Raw genomic sequence first — 11,742 nt, forward strand, 5'->3', positions numbered from 1 at the left:
TTTACCAAATCATCAAAACCCTCAAAATTAAACAAATAATTGAATAATTTAAATGATATCGATGATCCTACCATCTTTTCTAATTATGCCACTTTGTTACGCCTGACAAATTAAGACACAACAGAACAGGTTGTACATGGACATTGTACCGGATAGATTCGATGATGTCAATAGAAAAATAATTATAACTACTTTGATTCAATCCAAAAAGACGAGACAAGAACTTGCACTTTGATTTACGGGTGTCAAACCGGGACCCACATTACGAATTTTCTTGATCAAGTTGACCATTTGAGTCTCCAAGGGACGTGTTTGCAGCATAATCCTCAGCTGAATACACCGAGAAACCCCAAACTGAAGCACAATTCTCATCATCTACAAACAACCAAACGAGCAAAATTAACAACATTCTTAATATAATGAAGAGAGGTGGGACCCAGTAGGAACGGAATATGTATATACCTCGTAAAGTCAAACTCAATTCTTCATCAGACTCATCAAGACCTACGAATCTACGGTGCCCTGATGACGTGGCAGCCATTGGCAAAAACGGATGGAAAGAAAAACCACTAACAGTATCTGCATCAAATACATATAATTAACTTCTGTCTGTATTAAGTGTTATCTGGATAAATAATGTTTTATTTATTTTTCTTTTTTTTTGGAGAAAAGTAGTACCTGATGCAGCTTGAAAGCTGGATACCCATTGACCCGTTTGAAGATCATACATATGTACCAAACCATCCTAGAATTACAATATTTTTTATAATATAATTATATTCTGAAAAGCATTATAAAATGAAAATGAAATTTAATCATAAAAATATAAAAATTACCTGTCCACCAGTTCCAAGATATCGACCGTATGGCTCTGTGTCAAACTGTATCCGTTGATTGGTGGATTCCGTTGATCTATATAACCTAAATTCAAATAAATAAATAAATTATTATTCAGAAAACACTTTATCCATACAGACAACACTTAAAGAGAATAAAAGACAAGGTGTTATTACTTGTATACAATTTCAACCGTATTGCGTATATCCCAACAAAGTATATATGGATCCTACAAAAAAAAAAAAAAAACAATTACTTTAATAAAATTACCTAATTAAAAAATAAATAGAAATTTAATTGCATTAAAATGGTCAAAAAGGGTAGGTTAGATGTAGACAACATCATATTCATACCTTTCGTCCCCCGGTGTAAAGATAGTTCCCATCTTTGGAGAATTGAACCTAGGGGTAAAACGGTCATTTTTTTTTAACCACGATTAGATATAAACATGCATATATAGATAGCTGGCTTACTTACATGTGTTACCCCTCCTTCTTGACCATGTAGGACATATAAAAGTTCCATATTGTCTTCCCTATGTATTGCTGTAGTTTGACTATAAGACCCTGTAGCAAGCATCCCTGTATGACTTGGAGAAAAGGCAATTGATGATATGATACCTGAATGCAAGAAAGAAAGTTCATACTTCATACTTCATACTTCATATTATTAGTGAAATACCCAAAATACCCTTGTAATTAACCACACCAACCTGATTGTCCTTCCTTGTTTCCTTGGATGGTTGAATGTTGTTGGAAATCTCTACCAGGACGATGAATATCAAATATCCTGATGGATTTGTTGTAGCCAGCAAATATCCTGAAACAAATAAGTTAATATTTATATAGCAATGTATTTTAATTCATTTCTTTTTCTTATTAAGAAATTCTACTCTGTAAGTCTGCCTGATTATGGCATTGTAGATTTTTTAAAGTAACAGAAAGGAAAGTAGGATGATATAATAAACAAATATAATAAAGATGAAAGAAAATGTGTTGTAGTCTTTTTAAGATAGTATAAGCTTACTTTGTTCCTGTGGGGTTGAAACCGATTGAGAAGGCAGCAGTTATTTCATCCATGGCATCATATGCTCGATATGTGCAACGTAGCTGTAATTCCATGTTGAATCGATCAAGTGTTAATAAATTAACAGTTTAACACCACGATTATTATCCATGACATGAATAATAATAATGACTAATATAAAGATTCAGTGATATAAATCAAGACCAAAGGCCAAAGCACATGCTATATTCAATTTGGGGCATTTAGTTAAGAATGAAGATTAAAGAATATGATGAAGCACCTGTCCTGTGCTAGTATCCCAAAGATGAATAGGATGATCACGAGTGGTGGTTGCAAACACACAAGAGACTGGATCTACAATACAATCAGTGTAACATAATTCTTGTTAACTGCTGATTTACATGCTAAGTATCTTTGGATAATCTACTAATAATGAAAGAAAAAGGATATCAACAAAAGAACCTGAAGCAGACATGTAAGGGTACCAACAGTAATCATATATGGCTTCTCCCTCAGTCAAAGCAAGGCTTGCAGGAAATGAATCTGCAAATCAGAAGTATGATGAGAAGATAAATTAAGAAAGGTTTAGTTTTAGTTGTCGGGTAAAAAGAAAACTAACCTTCAATAGCAGCTGAAGAACAAGAGTTTTCGTCTGTACAGTTGTCATAATCTGGTCTGTAAAAGAAAAAAGAGAATGATTCCAATTGTATACAGATTATTCAACCTTTGGAGAACACTTGCAGCTTCTAATTCAGAAAGCACAAAAACAACATAAATGGTAGAATTGATAATAGAAGTTGCTTACAATGTGAATAAACTAAGAGTATTGTCATCAGAGCTCGTCAGAAAGCACGAACCATCCGGCGACCTACAGAACCAGCATTAATCACCATAAGCAACGCATAAACACGGGAAAGTGATACGATTGAAACGAAAACATCCACTGTATCAACTCTATCTTAGCATTAAACTCCAATTTGGTAACAATAGATGGTAATTTTACCATTTAACGCCCTTGAGGAAGTTATTAGGGTTAGACGAGGCTCTGAAATGTCTGGAAAAATGGTAGGTTTTGTGAGGAGGAATATCAAAACGAATCGCCGGCGGCCAAGAGGAATAGTCAGACTGATCGTCGGTCGTCGGTTGTTCTTCCATGACTTCTCCGGCTTCAAGCTCGACGCTTTCTTGTTCCTGCTCCCCCATTTTACTGAATCCGCCGGAGAAGGAAGCGGTAACTACTCTGGAGTGAGTTGTTAATTTAAGAGTGCCCGCCAAAACGTACAAAAGAGCTGCTCTAATGCTAATGGTTAGTGGTAGGGTTGTTCAAGTTACGAACCTAAATATAATGTTTACAAATTATTCATGAATTTTTTTTTTCATAAGTCCTACAAATATATCATTATATTTGTTTTCATCTCACTTTACATTTATAATATATCTTCATTACTTTATCAACTAACATCTATGTTATATTAGAATTCAGAAGTAGAACTTGCAATGGAATAAAGGATTATGATCCATGGGATGTCTTCGTTGATTCGAACCTAGGAAAGATACTTGTAGATTGCATGATTATGTGACAATTTTCTGTTTGATTAGATTGTTGGAATTTATACATTTGAGAGAATCAAAACATAAATTGCATCTTGCATAAAATGTTTTACTATTCTACTTGTTGCATTTTATTCTATTTAATTATTGATAAAATATGTAAAAAAAGAACATATGGACAGAGAATGAGTAAATATGTAAGTTTATTTATAAAGTCTGATAACAAGTTTCAAGTGGCATGATTAATAAACAGTTGAACACCACTATGTGTATACATGCCACCACCTCATTGTAAAAGTCCAAATTACATTTATTTTTCGAAATTGATAATCCCAAATCAGTACACATTGTATATCAAATATCATGAGTTGATGCTTAACCAATTTTCAAACACCATACAAATTGAGGTCACAAATGACTATTTTGCCCATGTGCAATGCTTTTGAAATACATTTCATCTTTGTACTTGGCATATAAAGGAAGTTCAAGTGCATTCTCGGCTCTTTTACCATCTTCATGTATCTTTGCAATTAAGCTTTCAAGCGATGGGAAGTTTGCCTGCCATCATTCCATCAGTATCAGTATCAGTAACAGTGTATCAGTAACAGAGTAAGAAGATGAATTTAGGAGAGTACCTCGGGCCGGATATAGCCAACAACAAGAAGATGCAATTCTTCACCATAGAAATCTTTATCGAACTTATGAAGCAACCATGGCTCCTAAATTTACAAATAAAAGGGGTTAGAAACCGATTGTTTCAAGATTTAACTACGTTTTTTATAAAGTTCCCAAATTGCCCTTACAATTGTCTTCTCGGTGTTATTAAAATACGGGTTCCAACCAATGCTCATAACCATCTTGTAAAAACCATGGTTTGATAATTTGGCCCAACCAAAATATACACCCGCAGGATTTTCAGAAAGGACAGTTGCATATCCTTCTATTGATAAATTAGCTGAAAAACAATAAACATAATTGATTAACCCTAAAAAAAACCGACCAGGGGTAAAGCATGGAAATACATGAAAATTCCAAGGGTAAAATTGGAAACCTGTTGGTATTCCAAGCACCTTTGAGCCACGGCCATAACCCTTGATGACAGGACCACCAATATACCAAGGTTCTAAGGGTAAAGTACCATCTATCCCTGAAATTTTTAAAAAAAATTTAAATTATTGAAAATGGGTGAAATATAAGTGAAGTTTAATGGAATATGGATTAAATTAGTGAGAGAAATTTACAATCTTCAAATGGGGGTAGGCCCCACTTTTCAGGATGTAGGTCAAGAAGTGAAGTGATCACCTCGTCAGCTTCAGTGTAAAGATGTGACTGCTTTGGAAGTGATGGTACAGCCACCACCTCCATATTAGCAGCTTTAGCAGCTGCAATACCTGGTCTGATATGACATGACATAACAAAACAAAACAAAATGGATTAGAATATGTTGTACTGTATTTTTGACATATATTATTAGGACGGGGATTGTGCCCTTGGTCTCTTGTCTGTGTAAAAGACAAAAATGCCCTCCTCATCGAAAATTGTAAAGTTCTTTAACTAAAAGAAAACTCACAGTGAATCTTCAATGACAAGACATTTAGAAGGATCAATGTTTAGCCTTTTACTTGCTTCCAAGAATCTGAAATTGAAAATTATGTAAAAGTCATCTCATTTATATTCTAAACCGGAAAAAAAAAAAAAAAAAAAAAAAAAAGTCAACATTTTTATCTCACATTTCAGGAGATGGCTTTCCTGCTTTCACTTCATCACCAGCAACAATTGCTGCAAAGGATTCTTTCCAAGCTGCATGGATAAACCCTTAAGTCAGTTAAACAATTTCAAATAAATAAACAGGAGATTAACAATATATATAAATTCCAACTTACTATCATGATAGCTTATCTTTGTTTCAATGCTAGCTCGTGGAGAGTTAGAAGCCAATGCCATTTTCACTCCATGTCCCCTTAAATGTTTAACCAAACGATATGCACCTGGTAGTGCTTTAAGTTTGCACCATCTAATAATTAGAATAATAAAAAAAAACTAGATTAGTATTTAGTCTAAATAAGTCAAACTTAAAAGGAAAGAGTGAGGCTATTAGTTATTACTGATCAGAGAACATTGGAGAAATTTCTGATAGCAAGTCTTCTTTGGATAAAGGAAGCTCATAATCCTCCACAATAGCAGCTGCAGCTTCTATAGGTGTTTTCCCTATAATCTTATGAGCCTCTCTTCCATCCCATTTCTTCTCATACTTAACCAGATAAACTTTCAAAACTTCACTCACAATGCCATCTGTCGATATAGAGCTTTTTAATTTCCATCAACATATATGCATCACAAAGCAAACAAGGTAATAAATCACCAACTTTCATGGAAGCTTACCTGTATTTACAAGAGTTCCATCCAAGTCAAGGATCACACATGAAACCAGTTTCCTTAGGGAATTCATCATCCAGTTTGTTGTTAGAATCAGAACTCTTCCTGCAGATTTTAGGCTTGCATTTACAAACTTCTGCAATACCAATAGAGCTTAGTTTAGATGTGTGTGAAACTTTAAGCAGGTTAAAAGGAAAAAGAAAGCATAAAAGGGAATGGATCAATTGTGATTCAAACAGTTTATGAAAAATTGTACAGTATCATCATATTGAAACTGGTTCTAAAGAATCATATATATTTGAGTTCATTTATAATGCAAACATAATCAATCTAAGAAGTAAAAAGAGGTGCTTCGAGTTCATGCCTGCACAATTTGCATTCAGGCATTTCATCAAACATCTGTTTCTCATGATATCGGGCATGAAGATTACAAAAAAAAAAAAAAGGAACAAACTGAAATCGAGCAATTATTTGCAAGATAATCAAAATTTAAATGTTCAATCTAGATATGAAGTAATTCGTACCTTCGAATTGAAACTAGTTTGCAAATTGACAACAAAGAACTACGACCGACACATCTGCTGCATAAAGTTTCAGATACAACGATTATAGAAAATTGATGACAAACGGCGGCGGAAACATCAGTCGCCGGACTAGACGACGGTCACGACGGCGAATTGTTTGTGGTTTTGTTCGACTGATAAATCAAAGCGCTACCAGAGAGAACATCCGCGGCTAGTTTTGTAGCACTAATAACCAAAGAGTTTTCTATGTTTTCATTTTTAGCCCTTTAAGTTTTATTTTTCTACTTTTTCATTTTTTATCTTAGAAATATTTTTATATCAAAAATATATATAAACAACAATAAAATAATAAACATGAAAATAACTAAAGAAACATTATAAATTATAAGATTAAGAAATTAAATAATAAATTACCATGAAATTACAAGATAGATTAAAGATACAATTCCTAAAGTATTTAACAAGATATATAATTGACATGGCATGAATCTTGATAATTTGAATACATACATATTTTTATTATGTATCGAAGTATTTGATATGGCATGAATCTTGCTATTACATCATTATAAATCATGGATACTTTTAAAATATCAGATATATTTTTTTAAGGACTGTTAGTTATTATTATTATTTTTTAAAGTTTGTTATATTTTTAGGTTAATTAATAGCATGCTATGTTGATAACTTGTATATGTTCACTCTTTGTTGTTGTTAATTGTATTATTTTTTTCATTATCTTTATATCTATTTTAGATTGTGAAGTTAAATCGTTAAACAATATACATTTATCAATATCTTTTACCCATGTTTTTTATCCACAAATCGTGTACATTCATTTGTTTATTAACTATTCGCAACTGTTTTGAAAACTGGACCGGACCGGCCGGCAGTTGAACCAGGAACGAGAAGAGCGGTTTAATTGGCCTAAAAAACCGCTTGTTTCTGAACCAGTAAAAAACAGCCGGTTTAGTCAAAAACCGGTCAGAACCGTTTTGGTTGAACCAGTAAAAACCAGATTTAAAAATTTTTAACTTAAAAAATAACCACCAAGTATGGAGCCCACTAAGTAAGGAACGTCAAGTATAGTCACTGTAGGCCCTTTTGTTTGGGTAGTGTATCGGTGCCGAGAACAAAGGGCAGGAGAAGTTTATATAACCAAAGAACATCTTCATACTTTTTACTCTTGGCCGATGTGGGATAACTTTCCACTCCTTTTTATCTTTTTACATAGCATTTCTTTTCATTTCAATTTTTATGCTGTTTTATGATAAAATTAAACCTCTCATATTTTATTTTAACTTGAACTCTTAAGACTTTATTTGTTTCAAAAAATCCCACGTGATTATATATATATATATATATATATATATATATATATATATATATATATATATATATATATATATATATATATATATATATATCCGGTTTTTCCGGTTATGGGGCCGGTCCAACCGGTCGAACCAATTGAACCATCGAACCATTAAGACAACCGGTTCGATGTCCGGTCCGATTTTCAAAACATTGTTATTCGCTTATTTATATACTAGCATTTACGGTCGGTCCAAAGGTATTTAATACCCAAAACAAAAATATTTAATGATACCCCCAAGATTGTATCATAAAACTACAAAAAAAAACTCATATTTGTAATATATATATATATATATATATATATATATATATATATATATATATATATTCTAATAAACAAAATCTAATATTAACACTAGTCTCACCTGATATGATTCTAATTTTCTCTAATAGATCCCCCTTCTTAATAAAAGACCTTTTAATCTACATGTTATTCATCTCCTTGCAAATTTCGCCAATATGATTTTACCATGTTGCCCTTCCTTTATATATATATATATATATATATATATATATATATATATATATATATATATATATATATATATATTCTTACGCTTTTAAATAATAAAAAAATACCCATACATATTTGGTATAAATCCATCTATATACGGGCATTGTTTTGAATCATTATTTCAATCCTAAATTAACCAATTAAATCCAACGTTTATGAAATTAATTGTAAATAAATATCAATTTTATACGCTTTATTAATTGTTCAAATTTCAAATTATCCTCATATCAAATATTTACAGAAAATGATATCATCCCAAATCATTTTAAAATACATACCATAATTTCCTGTATATATATACATCAATTCTGTAATTTCTCTGACTTTTCATCACTGAGAAACCACATCACGCTGTTTCAGAGTAAATTCTCGTCGAATATTAGGTTAGTATTTTATATTCATCATTTGATACAATGAAAACGCACATATCATCCATATAATATGTGTGAATTTGAAATATATTATGTATCTTTATTGTTTTCTATGCATCATCTGTAATATGTGTTAATTCTAAAAACCAATGAACGTAATACAAAATGCTAAGTTGTAATCGGAAGTGCAGAAAATTCATACATTTTTTTTTCAAAAATAGTTTCATAAACTAGAAAAATATAGCAATGAAAGAATTTAATTTTTGAAATAATATAAATATTTTATACATACCAATGATCTTCTTGCAAGTTATAGAATGATTTAAACACCAGCCAAAGAAGAGATGAAGAAATAACAACATTTGTAGTTCTTTGGGTCCTCTCGGGAGGCTTGGAAGTTGATGAATAATGTAGAACCTTTGAGACACCAACAATGACTCAACTTGATGTAGATGCTAGTCCAAAACTCTTAAACCCTTAAGCTTGAAGTTTATAACCAAAGTATGTACTTCAAGAGAGTTAATACAAGTAACTTATAGCATTCTAACACTTTTGCAAGAGAAGAGTGAGAGAGATTAGAGAGATTTCAACCACTTGCAAGAAGTGAGGGATTGGGCCTTCTAGCCAAATGCAAGTCTGATATTTATATGCAAAAAGTGAAGTTATTAACCATTAGTCCTTAGCACTTTAAGCAAACCTGTCCCCATTGTCATAAGCATATCTCCCATGCCTTTAAAGCATGATTAGACAAGTCATACACTTCTTCTTTTTATGCATATCTCAAAATTACAGAAAGAAGAAGAAAGAAAGTCAATCTTTTATAAAATATAAACATTGTCTTTTAGGAAAAAGACAAAAGGATTCAACTAGTCCAAAAGTTTGTACATAACTTATAAATCATACCATATGATATATATTAAGTTACTTGCTAATGGAATTTATTATTTCCATGAAATAAATAATTTCAAATTTGATTATAAGATTTTTATTGAATATTTATTAAAATCAAATTCTAATAAATTATCAAATGTATCAAGTTGTTGTTAGTGTGACTCATTAGTATCATATGTTATTTAGCAATATCACTTTAATATGACTCTTGAGCGTACTAGACCTTTCAATCTCTTACTTGCGCAAGACTCATCTTAGACTGATATAGATAGTGGTGAATGTCTAGCAACATTTCACTGCCCCTAAGACCATACGACGGTTTGTACCATTCTATCAATGCTCAATTCCAAAAAAGCTCAAAGATATAGTTGGTGTGTAAGGTAAGTTTATCAGTTATCCCTTTGCTACATACATCATGTCGAACATGAGATTTGGATCGCGATCAATCTCATTAGTTGTTTAACTTTTGGTAAGGCACCTTAGATGTCTAACTCTCAACACATAAGAGGAACAAATCTCATATTGACTACATAAGCCTCTTGTATAGTTCACACCATACTTGAAAATGGCTTTTATAACTGCCTGGTTAAGGAACATCATTGGCCATTATCAAAGCATAGTACTCCCTACACTTAAGTCTCACTGTGTATCTCGGGTGTTAAGGATACAAAGATAGTACCTTTTAATCAAGTATCATTCACAATAGCGATCCATGAGATGATCTTAATGTGGTTAGTTCAATACTAGTTCTCTAACAAGTACCTATGAAACTTGGTTACAACCACTTGCCTACTTTCATCTAGTGAGAGTCAAGCAATCTAATTCATATTTGTCTTACTTCATAATTGTTCCCACAATTATAATCGACTATGAACCTTTAGAATAGTAACATTATTCATGGATTAAACATATTAATATAGAACACAACAAGTATTAATGTGATGACTATATCCCAATATATCATAACATTGTCTAATAGTTGTTATAATGTTCCAATATCCAAATACTAAATCCAAATCAAAAACTCGTTTCTAGAATTGTAACACCCAAAAAAAATCGAGCCAATTTAAACTTTTTAAAACATTTTAAATCCATTAAACATTACAAACTTGTTTTCAAAAGTATCATATCAGAGTATCCTTGATACAAATTCATAAAGCGTGGGGAGCTGTACGATCACGCATTAGTCTTGCCCCGATCTCCTAAAGTACCTGAAACAATAAACTGAAACTGTAAGCCCGAAAGCTTAGTGAGTTCCCCCAAAATACTGATACACATACAGTTCACATAATCATGTCAGCAACTTCATAACATAACAAACTGAAACAGTATAAAATGGGTCCACAGCTTTACAGACTGGATTACACATGGGCCCATAGTGTGAGTTGGATTGCTTCCGGCCCACAACTCACATCTGGCTTGCCATCGAGCCCACAGTACGAGTCTCCCTTAGCCCATAACTGGAATGCTCCCGGGTTTGTTGGATTACTGCACGAAGCAGTCTCACCTCAACCCATCCCACATAGCATATCAACATGTATCATAACTAATACACATATAGATAATCATATAGTATCACAGGTAGTCCTACAGATCTACCCGACTAGCATATCAAATGACATACATCACTAACTCAACTCAGGATGTCAATAACTGCTAGGATATCAAATCCAGTGGGCCAGCCTTGGTGCCTTAGACCCCTTAGTATAGTGAGGATAACTCACCTTACAAATGTCGTCTCGGTAACTAAACTCCAACTCTCAGATCACGACCGCAACTCCACCACCCATTATCATAATAGACCCATACTCGTAAGTTCTCAATCTTCCAAGGTACCCTATAAGTCAACTAGTCAACCCCCGGTTAAAGTCAAAGTCACAATCAAGGTCAACAGTCCATGTTGACCTTTACTCGTCGAATACCCTTGGCTACTTGCCGAGTTCCTCGGAAGACTCGTCCACTCACCGAGTCCCCGGAATGACTCGTCGAGTTCCTATGGTTCGCGATTGAAGCCCTAAAGCCACTCGTCTGTTTTTCCTTCTTGCAACTCGACAGGTTCACACGCATTCATCAATTTGGGGAAACATTAACCGACTCACCGAGTTGTTCATCCAACTCATCGAGTCTATGGAAATTTTCATTGGGCTCGCCGAGTTGTTCATCAAACTTGTCGAGTTTTATGCCTATCTTCACGTGACTCACCGAGTCGACTATGCGACTCGCCGAGTCCCTTCAGTCCTTTAACCATGAAGACACCTTTTGAGCCATGCTAAGG

The 11,742-nt window shown here is 33.1% G+C and overlaps 2 protein-coding genes across 2 annotated transcripts; both read right to left on the minus strand.

Annotated features, from left to right (window-relative positions):
• LOC145003856 (Transducin/WD40 repeat-like superfamily protein) lies at positions 1-3,180 on the minus strand. The gene is made up of 14 exons (XM_078962761.1): positions 2,867-3,180; positions 2,669-2,731; positions 2,483-2,538; positions 2,326-2,406; positions 2,144-2,217; positions 1,864-1,946; positions 1,550-1,656; positions 1,315-1,457; positions 1,191-1,238; positions 1,014-1,066; positions 837-921; positions 679-745; positions 463-579; positions 1-375 (listed from the first exon to the last, which is right to left on the minus strand). The coding sequence occupies exons 1-14, from the start codon at positions 3,064-3,066 to the stop codon at positions 263-265; spliced, it is 1,290 nt and encodes a 429-aa protein (XP_078818887.1). The 5' UTR covers positions 3,067-3,180; the 3' UTR covers positions 1-262.
• Positions 3,181-3,600: 420 nt separating this feature from the next.
• Positions 3,601-6,530, minus strand: FMN/FHY (riboflavin kinase/FMN hydrolase). The gene is made up of 11 exons (XM_078965662.1): positions 6,315-6,530; positions 5,797-5,926; positions 5,520-5,706; positions 5,298-5,428; positions 5,145-5,214; positions 4,985-5,050; positions 4,656-4,810; positions 4,466-4,561; positions 4,218-4,369; positions 4,050-4,133; positions 3,601-3,972 (listed from the first exon to the last, which is right to left on the minus strand). Exons 2-11 carry the CDS (start codon positions 5,864-5,866, stop codon positions 3,823-3,825), a joined length of 1,161 nt encoding a protein of 386 aa, XP_078821788.1. The 5' UTR covers positions 5,867-5,926; positions 6,315-6,530; the 3' UTR covers positions 3,601-3,822.
• Positions 6,531-11,742: the final 5,212 nt, after the last annotated feature.

Source organism: Lactuca saligna, chromosome 7 (assembly GCF_052625555.1).
Source record: "Lactuca saligna cultivar CGN05327 chromosome 7, ASM5262555v1, whole genome shotgun sequence".
NCBI classification, from domain to species: domain Eukaryota; kingdom Viridiplantae; phylum Streptophyta; class Magnoliopsida; order Asterales; family Asteraceae; genus Lactuca; species Lactuca saligna.